General features: G+C 38.9%; 2 protein-coding genes across 2 annotated transcripts in view; one reads left to right on the forward strand and one right to left on the reverse strand.

The window, feature by feature from the left end:
* Positions 1-2,196, reverse strand: part of FKBP3 (FKBP prolyl isomerase 3) — an 8,451-nt gene extending 6,255 nt beyond the window's left edge. The window contains exons 1-2 of the mRNA XM_015819010.1: positions 1,932-2,196; positions 529-630 (exon numbers count right to left, since the gene is read on the reverse strand). Coding sequence (XP_015674496.1) covers positions 529-630; positions 1,932-2,033 — 204 coding nt within the window. The 5' untranslated portion in view covers positions 2,034-2,196. The remainder of the gene's footprint in view (positions 1-528; positions 631-1,931) is intronic.
* Positions 2,197-2,770: 574 nt separating this feature from the next.
* FANCM (FA complementation group M) overlaps positions 2,771-16,348 on the forward strand; it is a 59,587-nt gene continuing 46,009 nt past the window's right edge. Inside the window, exons 1-6 of the mRNA XM_015819013.1 lie at positions 2,771-3,227; positions 4,636-4,808; positions 6,032-6,109; positions 6,745-6,903; positions 12,916-13,047; positions 14,477-14,609. Coding sequence (XP_015674499.1) covers positions 2,771-3,227; positions 4,636-4,808; positions 6,032-6,109; positions 6,745-6,903; positions 12,916-13,047; positions 14,477-14,609 — 1,132 coding nt within the window. The remainder of the gene's footprint in view (positions 3,228-4,635; positions 4,809-6,031; positions 6,110-6,744; positions 6,904-12,915; positions 13,048-14,476; positions 14,610-16,348) is intronic.

Genomic DNA, 16,348 nt, shown 5'->3' on the forward strand with positions numbered 1-16,348 from the left:
CACAAGTTTTAAAAGCTAGTTTGACCATATTTATATATTCATCCTAATCTGACTGGAAACAGTACATACAGGTATTTAAACAAGAATTACTTTAAAAAAAAAATATTACAAGTTTTTATTTAATATAAAATAGAAATAAAGAAAAGGGGAAAGAAAAAAGTGGATAAAGTGAAGAGAAAGAAAAGAAAAAGTGACTTCCAACTTCTTTCAGTGCAGTAAGATACATAATACAGTTATATCAACTTTTTACTTATCAAAAATATTAAATACTAGTCACTTCTATAACCATGATCTACTTAATAATCAAAACCCAAATCAGATTTGTATTTTTTTTCTTTCAAGCAGAAAGTTCAACAACAATCAAAGAACAAAGACAATAATTTCTTCAGCACAGCAGTCCATGGTTCTTTTAAGTAGAGATGCCCAGTACCTTTTGTAAAAAAAATACTTGATCTATCCACTGAGCTTTTTATCCATTTTCAGTTTACAAAAAAAGCACTGGTAAAGTAAGACAAGCGTAAGACTTACCTTTGTTTCAAAGAGTTGGTTGTATGCTGTTATTAACTGATCCTTACTAGCCGTTTTAGCCACATTTTTTATCTGACCAAGCAACTTGTGCTCTACAAGAAACTACAAACAAAACTTAGGATTAGTTCAGCTACCTGTAATAAATGACAAGTTTTCTTATATAGCAAAGTGAGCTGGAATAGTATATACACTTTACAATATGGAAATTTGAAGTATATCTAGTAGCATCAAATAAATCCAATTATTGCTCTTGAAATCCAAAAACTTGTAATTCCTATACTAAGAACTCCATTCAGGATGGTCTCAGCAAACTGCAGAACAGAACTCAATCATAACACAGAAAAAGAATAAAGCACACTGTGAAAAGAATACTAAACTCTCTTCCTCTTGATTTTTCCTATCGACCAATTTCATGGAAGATAAACATACATTCATCTGCAATGTAAGTAAGTTATGGAATTGTACATCAGCTTTAAATAAATTTTAAAACAAATCAGTTTCATAAAATTCCCCAAAAATGCCTGATTTCATGTCCATAAATTTAGTTCAGCGAAAATTAAAAATAGAAGGTACTGTATAACTGAAGGAAGCTTTCAGTTATATAGTACCCCTTTCTCCTTTGCACTTTAAACTGAAAGCTTCGTGGATTCTTCTAAAGTTAAACTATTTCAATTTGAAAAAAATGGGATATTTTTTTATCCCCTAGCAATGCCTTGCATATTATCGTAGATAACAGATGAATGGCTACAGGAAGCCCTCTCCAAGACCTAGTCTTGTTTTTGATGCATCATCCAATGGGCAGCTTTCTTGCATTTCAAAAAAATTAAGACTATTGCCTGTAACAGCAGATGATTTTAATGTTTTGCTGTGTTCTGAAATTCAAGGCAAAGTATGCCAATGGCATCCAATGATCACTCAACAAATAATAATAACAACAAAATCAATGTATTAAAATCTACAAGAATGAATGAGTGCATGATCAATCTGTGGTTATAAACTTCTCCATCCTGGCCCGTCAGTAATGGAATCGGTAATCCCTATCCCCTCCTGCCCCCCAGGCGTGGGAAGGTTGGCATGTAGGAATGCCGCAGTCACGTGAAATGAAAAAGGGGAAGAAAGACAACTCGATCCCACTGAAGGCTCTCGTCACAACTGAAGAGATCTACATGGTTTGCTTCGAAGAGCGGGACAGGGTTAAGAAAGAGGGAGCCCTGAACCAAGGGAAAATGGGCAACGAGAGCAAAAAAAAAAAAAAAAAAGCAGAGAGGGGAGAGGGGATTTCGCAACTTTGCACCCATCTTCTGGCCAAATTAAAGCACGGCGGCCACACGCGTCCAGACTAGCCCGCATGGGCATATGAATGGAGCCTGCCCACCCGTCAGATCGCGCCTCGGACCCCGCACCCTGTGTGCCGCTTGTTCCTGCAGAAAGTGGACAATCTCCCGCTTGGGCAGCGCCTCGTTCCGCAGCTCCTCCAGGCTCCAAGGGCGCGCACGGTCCGCCATTACATCGCCTCAGGCGGGCGCCTACTAGGAGAAAGTCCGGGAACGCTTCAGCGGCCCCTCACAAGCCCAAAGCACGAAATACAATTCCAGCACGCTTGGCGCGCCCCGCCACTCCGTTCGCCTCTTCCTGTTGAGCATGCTGGGTAGCGTAGTTCTACCCGAGAAAGCAGAGGCTCCTGCTACGTAATTGGGTGGACGCAAACGCCAGACAAGCGGAGCAATTCCTGTTGCATGCTGGGTATTGTAGTCTGCCCTCAAGAGTTGGTTGTTCCCTTGAAAATCCTACTTCTAAGTTATATATCTACTTCCTGATTTCTGTTGTAGGGGGACTGCGCGGTGCACTGGGCATGTCTGTTTCAACTACTTTCTCAAAGAACTGCTAGAAATATCATTATATATAAGGCAAACGCTCGCGCGTGATACTTCTAGCAGTTCTTTGAGAAAGTTTTGGAAGTGACTCGTTGAAACAGACACCGCTTCAGTTGCGTGTCCCCCGGCGCTTCAACAATAAATGGAGAAAAAGTCGAACCCTCCTTCGTCGGAACCTCCCTTTCTCTGATAGCGAATAAAAAAAATATGCAAGAATAGAGCATGTGATTGATCCGCCTTCTTGGGCTTGACCAATCAGGGGCCTCCTCGCAGCTGGCGGGGTTTTCGGTGGCCGCCAAGATGGCGTCGTTACTTATTGAGAGGAGTTTGCACGAGAACAGCGAGAGGGCGGCGGAGGCGTTGCTGAAATGAAAGGCAGAAGCCGGCAGGCCACGCTCTTCCAAGCATGGGGAGCGCAGCTGACTCCTGCGCCGGCGGTGGAAGAAGAGGAGGAAGAAGAGGCGGAGCTGTTGGCTGCAGCCATAGAGGCCGAGGCAGCGGATTCGCCGGGCGCTCCTGGTGCCCGGGGATTCATCGGCGGCGCGCCGGGCGCTCTGTGGATGTTCCCGTCCAGCGGGTGCGTGGAGGAGCGTGCCTACCAGGTTCGAGCGTCGTGGGAAGCGCTCCTGGCCAACACGCTGCTCTGCCTGCCTACTGGGCTGGGCAAAACACTGGTAGCCGCCGTGGTCATGTATAATTTCTACCGGTGGTTCCCGGGCGGCAAGATCCTCTTCCTGGCCCCGACCAAGCCGTTAGTAGCTCAGCAACGGGAGGCTTGCGCCCGCCTCCTCGGCATCCCCGCTGCGCATATGGCCGAGATGACTGGTGGGTGTTTGATTACGCTCTGCATGTGGCTCAGGATCGCGCTTGTTTTCGCCCGAGCCACCAGTTAAGCTAAGCGGGATGTGATCACTAGTGGGGTGGGAGCAGAGCTGTAAGACAGATTATGAAGTTGAAAAGAAGTTCTAGAGTAAGGCACCTCTGTTATCCGCGGAAATGGACCAGTAGTGAAACAAGACCGAAAGGATTTTGTTTTGTCCTTTTTATATGTCAGTTGCGGTTGGATCGATATCACCAGCACTTAGAAGCAGCCCAATTCCTGTGACTGACATCCCATATATATTAAGCTATGACTGGGTTATTGGTTTCATTGTAGTGGTTATCTTGTACCTTATTCAGCAGTCCTGTTTTTTAAAATAAACGCTGAAGGGTGCTGTGTGTATTTTTCTACAGAAGAATAAATTGAATAACAGTTGTGACTTTAAGGAGCAGCACAAGGTAAATCCTTGTTCATTTATTTTTAAATGTTAGACACTTATTTGCAAAATCCAGTCTTTACAAAATTGCATAATTTGAGGGAAAAGCTTATGATACCTGTTATTACAGGTATTTCTCAGTTTTTTCTTATGGATTATTTGCATTTCTGCTTATGTGCTAATTTTTAACTGTTTGCACCCAAAACACTTAAATGTGATTAATTCTAGCCGCCCTGAGTCCGCAAGGAGAAGGACGGGGTAAAAATCCAATAAATAAATAAATAAATAAATAAAAAATAAATCCTTCCATAGTGGGATTTCTTAAATTGTTTGATCCAATTACCCTTTTTCTTAGTCTCAAATATCATTATTCCCACAAACCTGACTATTGTTTACTCAAGTATTTTGGCAGGACAGTCCCTAACTGTTACTCCATTACCCTTGGATATGCTCAGATTACCTCTTTGGGAGTAATTATTCCCAGTTTAAGAACTACTGCTTTACATACTTAAAATGGATAGAGGATTGAATCCCGATTATCTTGAGTATATTTTTTACAGGATGAAGTGTGTATATACTGTATATGTGAATATGTAGGGAAGCACAGCAAGTATACCTTGCAATGAATCAGTTTTGCTGGGACTTTAAATTGTACTTTCTTGATTTCCAAGCTAGTGCAACCATTGAGTGATTTGTAATTCAATACATTTGGTGGACTTTAGTTTGAAAATCCGTACTTTTTGCAAAATGCAAGTAATTTTCCATTTTCAGTACTATCATTCTATTTAAATGGGATACAAGCTTTTTTAAAAATTCTAAAATGCTGTCACTTAAAATGTTTTTCTGACTAGCAATACAGAAATCTGTAGGCTGATTTTTAAAGTATGAGAATGCATTTAATGTAAACTCTGCTAGAATTTCATATTAATTACTAGTAAACAGCAGCGCTATACAGATTTTTCTTATCTTTTTTTCAGGAGGTACCCAAATTGCTGATCGGAAAGAAATCTGGCGCACCAAAAGAGTCTTCTTTCTCACTCCTCAAATAATGGCAAATGATCTTTCTCGTGGCACATGTCCAGCAGCAGAAATTAAATGCCTGGTTATTGATGAAGCCCATAAAGCTCTTGGAAATCATGCGTATTGTCAGGTAGTATGGATTGTACAAGCTTATACCCTTTCTTTGAATAGATTATTATTTAAAAAGCAAGCTAGATGGGAGCACATATTAGCCTGGAGCTAACAGTGGCTGAGTGTGACCAAGTCAAAAATTGATGCAGGCATTCATTTTTTTCTCTTTTTCTCTTCTAAGCAGCAAGTTGGAGAAAAACAGCTCTTTCTGCACAAATTTCTAAACAGGGATTTTGAAATTTGATCAAGAAACTGCAGCTCTGTTGATGAGAACTTTACAATCTCATTAGGCTATTTTGAATTGATTTAGAGTTGTATATTTATATAGGCACTTCAGTGCATGCATTGAAAAAGACTGCATCAAGAAACAGGATTTAGGGCTGAGAGTTGAAAAATTCCACTTATCCTCCTACTGGGACAAGATTTTTTTTGCCACTAGGTGGCTCTTGAATATCATCTTACAGGTATAAAATCTTGTATAGGTTATAAGTAGCAAATCTGAAATCAATTCTCTCTTGTTTTACCTGTAGCCAGTAAGCCACAAGTATGCATTTCTTTTCTATTTTATTTTTTTATTTCCAGATTCTTTTTTGATGTGGGATTAATCTTTTTCTATTTTTTTCTGCATTTCAACATAACAGAAGCAGCATCATATAAATAATATAATTTGGGTAAGAAAGTTAGCAAAGAAAATGAAGAAAATTTCTAGAAAAAGTGTTTGGCCCTAGGGCAATAAAAGGCAAAAGAGAAATCAACAGCTATTTTGATTGAAGACATGTTATCTATCTCATCTTTTAAACTCTGATTTCTGGCAATACCATAACAGTGGAAGTCAGAATAGAAAGAACCAAAAAACCTGGAATATTTGAGTTAGAATTTATAACTCCAATATTCCACTTTTTTTGGTTCTTACAACTGCAAAAATTGCCTCACTGAAAGCGGGCCATTTTGCAGTTTAGGTTCAGCAGTGCAGTCTCATGATGCTGGTGACTCTGTCTATTTAAACGCTTAACCAGAAAATAAATGTTGTCTATGAGGTTATCGCATAGCATACTTTTACAAAGATAGGCTTACATCTCAGCAAGATACAAATGTATTTTACTGAAACTGAATTTTGATTTTCTGTTAGATGTTACTAATTTGGAATTCAGAGTTTGCCTTGTTCATATTTTGCATTTTCTCAGAATTATTTTGGATGTAATAGAACAAACTTAGTGGTGATGAAGGTTATTCTCCCTTCAGGTTGTGAGAGAATTATGCAAATACACCAAAGAGTTTCGAGTCTTGGCTCTAAGTGCAACTCCTGGCAGTGATGCAAAGGTGAGTCAATTCTTTTTGTCGAGGGAGCTAGATTTTCTTAATAATCATACATTATCTGTGTTGATTTTAAAAAATAATTGCTATACTTGAATGCACATTTCAGTTCTGCAAAGCTGTTTTCCTCTCTTACGCAATTTCTTTATCAGCTGACAGTTTCAACTGACAGGAGGGAAGGGCCCAAACTATTCCTTAATAGATGCTATTAGTAAAATATTTGAAACCACCGGGATCTTCTGCAGGTACACATTGTGAATGTGACATCTGCAATGTTTATGTTTAGGGTATTTTTTTATCAGTTTTGAGGAAAAAGCTTTTAAAATTAACTTAAAAAAATACACTCACAAGATTATCCTAAGATATTTTTTAAATTTAAAAATCATACATGCACAGCCCGCCTGATATTGGCAATTCTGTGTTGGGTAATTAGGTCTTTGCATCTACAATTGTGCTACAAACCCCACAGTTAGGACAAGTTGAATTTTTCTCTCATTTAATCTTGCCTGTCTATAATATTTACAGACTGTGAAGATTAGATTTTAACTCTTGAAATTCTGTGTCCAAATATATCTGATTTTTATTCTGCTAACATGAACCTAACCGAGATGCAGCACATAACTTTGACACTTTTTTAACAGGCTGTGCAGCAAGTTATTACCAACCTGTTAATTTCACACATAGAACTTTGCTCTGAAGATTCTCCTGATATTCAGCCTTATTCTCATGAGCGACGAATTGAAAAATGTGTTGTTCCACTTGGGAAAGAATTGACTGAAATTCAGAATGCTTACATACGGGTGAGTTTTAATCTATTTTAGAATTATGAAAATGAAGGTAGAATTAACATGCAAGAATTGGGTAAAATTTTATTCAGCACTTGAAATATAAGTTAATAAATAAATTTGTTTTTCATTTTGCTAAGGGAGTTCTGCTCATTGAGCCTGTTAAATAAAACACTGAATTTACTGGTGTGTTTGTGAACTTATTTTTCAATAGTTTAAAACTTTGAACAGTGACATGTGTAATTAAAGCAGATTGACAATAGAATGCTTAACAGTTGGTGAATTATCCTGATTGAGTTTGCATTTTGCTGCAGTTTCTCATTAAAGTCACTCTAGCATGTCTGATCAAAGGTTGGGTTTATTCTTGGAAGAATTCAGAAACTGGCTTTGGACAGTTTTGTAATTAAGTAGGTGCTGAACTTAGAAAGGGTATTTGGAGATTCTGCAGTTTCATTTTCTAGTGGGCCCTGTGCAGATTGCATTACAATGAACTGTAATTATGATCACTTTATAAGGGTTTATAACAAACAAATCTCTGTTAAAATTACAATCTCAGACAGGTATTTAAGAGAACCTTCAGCATTAACCTCAAAAATCATTATTGATTTTGAAAGGTAACGATGAGATTTATTGTCTTCCATAGTTATAGTCTGGTTTGGTTAATGCATTTAATTACTGTTTAATTATTACATTGCTAATTACTTTCTTTTTATACCACTATTCATCCTAAAGGAGCCCAGAATGGTATACAAAATATTAAAAACATCCTTCCATGAAAAAAGTTTGAGGAGAGAAAAAAGTGAACTATTAAAATGAAACAATTGTACAAAGAGTACAACAGTTATAAAGAATTAAATCAAAAGTGTTATCCTAGGATAGTTGTTAACCTGCAAGTGTCTGGAAAAATAAGCTTGTCCAACAAAGATTAAAGCAAAATAGGGAATAAGTTGTATACTCAATAGATAATTTTATAACTGGAATCTGCCAAGGAGAAAGCCTTACTCCAGGTCAGCATACAGTGAGTCTTAACCACCATTGGAGCCACAACAGGACTTTTCTACTGATATTATCGTATGGGTTAAATAATGTTGGAGGCATCTTTTCAAATAATTGGGTCCTTTTTATTTATGTCTTTGTAGGTTTATGTCAAAATAAGGATGTAGGCTTTTATGGCAGGCATCTGATGGGAAGTGTTGAGCTTCAGGGATTAGTGACTACCATCAGTAAACTTTGAAGCTGAACACTGTGTGCTGGATAAATAATTTCTGCAGTGAGTCTTGATTATTGGGGTTTTTTGGGGGGAGGGGCACTATGTTTCATTCCATCATAGTCAAGTTGGACATAATTTGTTAGCAGGGGCAGGAAAATGGCAAGGGTCAACTGGATGCGGCAAGGTCTATGGCAGGGGTGTCAAACTCAATTTCATTGAGGGCCGCATCAGCATTGAGGTTGCCCTCGGGAGGGCGGGGGTGTGTGGCCAGGGTGGATGCGGCCTACTAGGTGGGCGTGGATGGAGTGGGTGTGGTCTACTGGGTGGGCATGGCCAGCTCTACATTGTTCGTGTCAAGGGTGCCCGTGGGGGCCTGGGCAGGAGTGGGACAGATCTGAGGGTCTCTGGCAGAAGGGGGTGGGACCAGGGCAAGCGCCAAGGCATGGTCCATTTCTTCATTCCTCACAAAGGGTGACACCTCCCCAGCATGCACCCAGGGGGTGGGGCCAACGCAGCAGGGGCTGATTCCTCGCTGTTTCTAGACGGCCTTGTGGAGCTAAGACTGAATGCATTTCAGCATAGATGGCCACCACAAAATTGTACATTGGCTCCCAGCCGACCTGGGCCAGGGCCAAGGCAGCGGGGGGCGTTCCCTCACTGTTTCCAGGATGGCTTCGCGGGCCGCATCCGGCCTCCGGGCCTTGTGTTTGACATGTCTGGTCTATGGAATACAATGAGCTGAACTGAGCTGGTTGGAGTGGCTGAGGTTTCCAAGGCTTGCTACAGCATTATGCTTCAGCTCCACAGTTTCTTGCAGCCCCAATCCACAGTGTCCCAAGAAGCCCCTGAGCTATAGCAAATTCTTTCCCCAGTATCCCTGTGCTCGCACTGCACTGTCCCTCATCTTTCATGCAGACTATGCCAGCCCTCCCATCTCTCTACTGCACTCCTCCCTCCGCTTAAAGACCCACACATGTAGGGTTATGACAGTAACCAGGAATGCCAGGATTGGGATCATTAAGCAATGTGGTCATGTGATATCTTGCTCTACAATCACATTGCTTAGTAATGGAAATTTCTGTCTCAACTGAGGTCATGAATTGAGGATTATCTGTATAACATTTGTATCTTTGTGTTCTGAGAGCTTAAAGGGAAGGTAGACCATATATTCTGATACCCTATAAGTTCCTGTTCAATTCCATATGTGACCCTTCTTCCATTTCCTTGACTGGGAGTACATGTAGCAGAACCTAGCTAAGTTGTTAACTAACACTTCTCCCCCCAAAAAAGAGATTGAATCCAAATATTGTTTAGAAGTCCTAAAGCATCTACATTCATGAATTTATCCTTTTTTAAAAAAATATATTTTATTGGTTTTTTTAATTATAACAATCTTTAGTGCTTAGTAAACAGCGTGTTGTCTGGGTTCATATATTTAAAAAATCAATAATGATTAATTTCTATAATTCCACAATCAATACCTTAATAGTATATTTCCTTGATCTTCTCTTCTTCCAGTAGTATTCTCCTTTATCAACATTAAACAGATGTAATTCTTAATATTTTCGATACATACAAGGTTGGATATGAACATTTTTCTTGTGTTTGTACAAATAATAACATCCATATATAACATCTTTTCTTGTCGGCTTATGTTTCAATTGTATTTATAAAAGTCATCTTATTAAGTCAGTATGTGTCCTGTTTTCAAAATTCTTATTTAAGCTTAATTTTCCCTCAGTATTCAAGCCATTCTTATCAGTCATAATTTTCTCAAAGTTGATTACCTTTAAATATACAAACTTTTCATTCACATACACCATCCCAATATTTTCATATTTTATATATTATAGAAAGTACTATACTACTTGTATATTTTATAACATCCACATATAACATCTTTTCTGGTCGGCTTATGTTTCAATTATATTTGTAAAAGTCATCTTATTAAGTCACTATATGTTCTGTTTTCAAGATTTTTATTTAAGCTTGATTTCCCCTCAGTATTCAAATCATTCTTATCAGTCATAATTTTCTCAAAATTAATTACCTTTAAATGTCCAAACTTTTCATTCACATACATAATATTTTTACATTTCATATAATATAAAAACTACTATACTACTTATATGTCTTGTCCTTCTTACTGTAAGGCCCCTTTATATCCAAAATTTATCTATTCTTTTAACCATATTCAAACAAGTGTTTAATCATATAGTACTCCATCTGGTAAGTCGAATCAAATCTCTTAAATCTAACTCTAGCCTTCTTCTTTTGCCAAGTAGCTTTCCAAGTCAGTATGTTCTGCTTGCCAGGGGATTCCTGTATTTTTGCAAGTGTTGGGAGTAAGAAAGACAAGTTGAGTTGGATGTATGCTTTTTGTCTCTCAAACTAATGATTTTCCTAGCAGCTCTATAATCCATTTTGTTAGATCTTCTTTCTTATCCTCAAATTTGTTTTGAAGTCCTGAAAGATAAAATATCTTTTCCATTTTCATTGTTGTTTCAAAATCTTGTAAATTTTCTTCTGTTTGTGTTAAATTGTGGTTCTCTTCATTTGTAGCTTCCCTATTTAAGTCACCTTCTTCTGGTTTGTGTTCTGTTATCTGATGTGTTTGTTCATTCTTTATCACCGTTTTCTGAGAGGTTTTTAATTGTAAGTTTAGGTTGAAGATGTGCTCATTTATGTCATCAAAGTTGTTTTTAATCTCATCGTGGTTTGAAACCATTGTCATTTGAATCTGTCACAGCATTGCATACATTTCCTCCTGAAAGTATTTGCCTTGTCTTGGAGTATTGCTCCTGCAGATCTCTGATGTTCCAGGCTAGGGCCTTCAGAAGGAAATATTAGGTGTGGTGTGGTGATAGGTATGCAACATCCATTTTGTCTCCCCCCTCCAGATAGTCTTTCACCGATACCATAGTCTCTGTGTAGCCTTATCAAACCAGCCAATCTTAAAATCCAAACAACCAAATCTTATACAGCTTTTATCTTTATTGTAATCCAATGTGTTTCCAATTGTCAAAGCATCCATTGAAAGCAGTGTTTTATAACAGTTCTTCTGTTCAGAGGTCTTAGAATTATCAACCAGCGAGAATTGCAGTCCAGAATGTTTAGCCACCTAAAAGCTTTCCGGTAAATTCCCCCTAGAAGATCAACCAAGAGTCAAGATTTTTCTTTCTCTGCAAATAATTCTTGGGCTTAGAAATCAAATCACAGTCAGTGAATATTTATAGTCCCAGAAGGTCAGCAGTTTTTAAAACAAATGTAGTTCTCATTCTGTACTGGATGGCCCTGTTCTATTTTCTTTCCTCCGTTCCCAGTTGTTTTTTTTTATTTGAGTAAAAATCACTGAGGTTCAAAGGAACAAGCTTTTTCTATTTCTGGGCATCTTGCCAATTTCTGAGTCAATACAGCTATAGTTATGTTCTAATCCTCCACTAGATGTCAGTATCTGTTCATTACAACTTTTAAGACAAAGAATTATTTTCTTATAGTTTCATTAATACTCTTTCAGATGCAAAATCTGAACAGTTTTCATAGTTTTAAAATTTATCCAGACTGTAGTATTAACTTCATTTCAATATATTTCTGTCCCCCATAAACATTAATTTGCTGCTTCTCTCTATGGAAGGGTGGGGGTGTAGTCCCCTCCTTTCTCACTTTCAGAGGATTTTTTTGCTTCTTGGGGATTTTTTCCAGGAAATCAGTTACAAGATAGGAGAGAGAAGATCGATATTCTCACCCAGTTCCAAGCACACTGTTCACCGTTGTTCTGGTTAGTGCTTTTGGACTTTGGCTGCCAGTAGCTTGGGCTACCCAGCGAGATGTGGTTAGCCTTTCTCCTGTCAGGTTGGAGGGCTTCCCCCGGATAGAGCGGATTGACCGCCGTCATTCTGTGATCAGCTTCTTCTTCTTTGTCGCCTCTCCGGGGCAACTTTCGACCCATTTAGGACCCCCTGGCAGGGCGAAACCAGCCGTAAGGTGCGGCGCCCCGCAATCCCTCGGCCGTGTTACTACGATGCAAGCCCTGAAGTCAAATTAATGAATTTATCCTATTTGCTAGAATGGATTGGGTAGACATTTTATGTGCAGTGTGTAGATTTTAAGAAAACAATAGCTGCATCAAATGAATTTTTTTTTTTTTTTTTGGACAGGCAGAAGAACTCATGGATTTCAGGGTGCATAACTTGTTAACATTTAATTGCAGGTTGAATGCAATCTTTAACATACCCACTCTCCCCCAATTGTGCCATCGGAATTAAGTGACAAAATGGCTGAATTTTGTAGGTGCAATTTCAGGCAATCAATAGTGGTAAATTTGAGAATGCTAATAGTTTGTCTTCCAGAGGCTTAATACTGCTTCAAAAGTATCATTCTGTCATTCTCACACACTGCCCCACCATTAACACACTGAAAAATGTTGGTCATTTGTTCTGATAAAGCAGGGCTGTCAAACTGCTGGCCCGTGGGCTGGTTGCATCATGCGGAGGCTGCATCCACCCCAGCTCCAGCAATGTGAAAAAAGTTGTGATACATTGGGACACATCACATAAGGCAGTGAGTTTGACACCCCTGTGATAAAGTCTCTGAATGGCCTTCTGGGGTCATGCAGAAATTCAGGAAGCTGATGTGGGTCACTAATTTGTCAACAACTAAAATATAAGAGACTGAATAACTTCTTGCTTCAAAGCCTTGACTTCTACTTGGTTCAACCTGCTGTGAGATAGCTCATACTGAGATCTGTTTCTCTTTCCCACGTAGAACCACTTGTGACATGGAAAAAATTCATTTTGTGTCTTCTGTTTTATGTTCAGGTCTTGGAAATTTTTACTGGTCGGCTAACTAGACTCCAGGTCTTGCCACGACATGAAATACCTGCTCTTACAAAGTATCAGATAATTCTAGCACGAGATCAATTTAGGAAAAACCCTGCTTCACGTTTTGAGGTACATATTCTCAAGAAGAATATTATTTATTTTCTTTCTGTATAATCAGATTTGTAATTAGTCACAGTCAAATGCACATCTGGGGTGGGGTGGGGAGGTCTCAGCGGAAAAGAGTGTCAACTATAATGTAGAAGGAAATGACAAACGTGTCGGAAAAGTCCTTTTGGGTGGTGGACCGTGAAAAAAGTGTCACCGTGAGTTCTTATTTATTACACTACTAGAAAAAAAAAAGACGAAAGGAGGGAAAAACATGGATTAGTTCGTCCCTCTTTACACGAATCTAATTTAGGAAAGTCTTAATTTGTAACTGTTTCAGTAAGAATCCAAGTTATTTATCATGAATACTAAAATCAAAGTACTAAAATGGAGTTGAAAAGGAAAAAAATCTCTAAAACAATGTCCAGGTTTTATTCCTTTGCATGCACAGAGTTAACACAAAATAACGAAAACAACACAGGGTAAATCATTTCCCATAAAATTAAAACCAAAGTTCTAATCCCATTTCTACCTCCGATGTCCTTTAATACAGAGGCCCCCAACCCCCGGGCCGCAGCCCAGTGCCAGGACCACAACCCATTTGAAACCGGGTCGTGGAAGTGGCGGGGGAGTACACTCATAGGCATGCTCAAAGCTGCATTTGTGAAAGTGGCACGCACACAAAACCATCCCCCCCCCCCATCATTTCCAGCAGTCCACTGAGCCAGAAAGGTAGGGGGAACGCTACTTTAATATATATTTTTTCTGGATGTCCAATCCAACCATTGGGTTACAGAATTCCTTCTCTAGCTCTGCAAAGTTTAAGGAAAAGATGTGCCCATACTGCCTTTAAGAAAAAAGCCCTCTACTCTTTTTTTTTTTTAGGATTTATATGCCGCCCTTCTCCCCATGGGACTCAGGGCGGCTCACAGCGTATTAAAACATCATACAAAAAATTTCCCCTGCTAAAAACCAATTAAAACCCAAATATTGGTTTTTAAAAGGCCATCTGATTTAATCTATATAAATTTTTGTGGACTTTGGATAAAGACTTTATCCGTTTATCTGAATAAATTCAAATTCCTGCAGTATTTGTCTCAAAATGAATTTTTTCTCGCTACAGTTTTCTATCCCATTTATATAGCATTTTAAGCCCCCTGGTCAGAATGAACATTTGCAAATGTATAAATGCAAAAGTTATGCAACCGTCTCCGCATGACAGAAAAATACATTCCCTGATGTGCAGTGACAGAGAAGTCTAATCCAGGCTTTAGCCTTCAAAGCATTTTATTTTTTCCCCAGTAAGCTTGAAACGGAATAAAAAGTGCTTAGATAGTTAGGTGGAAGTCTACTTTACTTTATTATTTACTTAAACTGTAGATAGAATCACAGTAAAATTGCTGTTACAAATATATCTGTATAACTATAATTTTGAATTTTTTTTTTTCCCCAGCGAATGCAACAAGGTGCAATAGAAGGAGATTTTGCTCTTTGTATTAGTTTGTATCATGGTTACGAACTGTTACTGCAAATGGGAATGAGATCATTACATACCTTCTTACGTGGAATCATGGATGGATCAAAAGGTAAGAAATTTGGCTTTACTCCCATTTCAACTTAACCATGGGCATTTAGATTTATTATACATGTCTATTAAAATATTTTAAAGAAATGACTGTAATAAATTGAACTGATTAGAAATAACATGTATTTAGATTTGTGAAAGATAGAAGAATAAAACCAAAACCAAAATGTTTTAAGAGAAAAAAAATGCCATGTAGTAATGTTGAAGATCCAGATATTGACAGTAATTTCAGTTTTTATAATTGGTTCTTGGCAAGGAAATAAATAATTGGCAAGGAAATAACAGGCAACAAGGAGAAAGCAGAGCTGCTTAACTCATACTCTGCATCAGTCTTCACACAAAAAGAAACTAGTGTAGCCCAACATCTGTCTTTACACAAAGAGAAAAAACAGACCAACCTATCAAAAATAGTGCCATAAAAAACAGAATAGAAACACAAGTTAAGATAGGCAAGAAAATGGTAAGTGACCACCTGTCCAGCCTAGACGAGTTCAAATCGCCAGGACCAGATGGATTATACCCCAAGGTTCTCAAGGAACTTGCAGATGTGATCTCAGAACCACTGAACTAATTTTTCAAAGATCCTCGAGCACAGGGGAACTACCAGAGGACTGGAAAAGAGCTGATGTAGTTCCCATCATCAAAAAAGGGGAAAAAATGGACCCAGGAAATTACAGACCTATCAGCCTGACCTCAATACCTGGGAAGATCCTGGAAAAGATAATCAAACAACGAATCAGCGAACACCTAGAGACAAACAAAGTCATTACTAAAAGCCAACATGGGTTTGTCAAAAATAGATCATGCCAGACAAATCTTATTGCATTCTTTGACCAAGTGACAAAATTAGTGGATCAGAGGAATGCTGTGGACATAATTTACTTAGACTTCAGTAAGACATTTGATAAAGTAGATCACAACCTACTACTTGACAAGATAGAAAAGTGTGGGGTAGACAGCATCACCACCAGATGGATCCGTAGCTGGCTGACCGGCCGTACTCAGCGAGTGGTCCTCAATGGAACCGCATCTACGTGGAGGGAAGTGTGTAGTGCGGTGCCCCAGGGCTCTGTTCTGGGCCCAGTGCTCTTCAACATTTTCATCAATGATTTGGGCGAGGGGATAGATGGGGAACTCATCAAATTTGCAGACGACACCAAGCTGGCAAGGATCTGGACAGACTTGAACACTGGGCACTATCTAACAAAATGAAATTCAATGGTGAAAAAAGCAAGGTTCTACATTTAGGCAAGAAAAAACAAATGCACAGGGGGGTACCTTGCTCAATAGTAGTAACTGTGAGAGGGACCTCGGAGTCCTAGTGGACAATCATCTAAATATGAGCCAGCAGTGTGCTGCAGCTGCCAAAAAGGCCAACACAGTGCTAGGCTGCATTAACAGAGGGATAGAATTAAGATCACGTGAAGTATTAATACCATTTACAATGCCTTGGTAAGGCCACACTTGAAATACTGCATCCAGTTTTGGTCACCGCGATGTAAAAAAGATGTTGAGACTCTAGAAAGAGTACAGAGAAGAGCAACAAAGATGATTAGGGGACTGGAGGCTAAAGCAGCGGCATGGATAAAAAACTATCTAAACTATTTAAATTAAGAAAGTTTTTACAGGGGTGTTTTAAAAATTTTTTAGGGGGACCCAGGGTGGATGGGAGGGGGGAGGTTCCCCTTAGGTCAGGACCAGCCATGTCTGGGGGTTGCGAGGGAGAAAGGGTGGGGGGAG

The sequence above is a fragment of the Protobothrops mucrosquamatus genome, unplaced genomic scaffold, assembly GCF_001527695.2.
Source record: "Protobothrops mucrosquamatus isolate PMUCROS unplaced genomic scaffold, P.Mucros_1.0 scaffold844, whole genome shotgun sequence".
In the NCBI taxonomy this organism is placed as follows: domain Eukaryota; kingdom Metazoa; phylum Chordata; class Lepidosauria; order Squamata; family Viperidae; genus Protobothrops; species Protobothrops mucrosquamatus.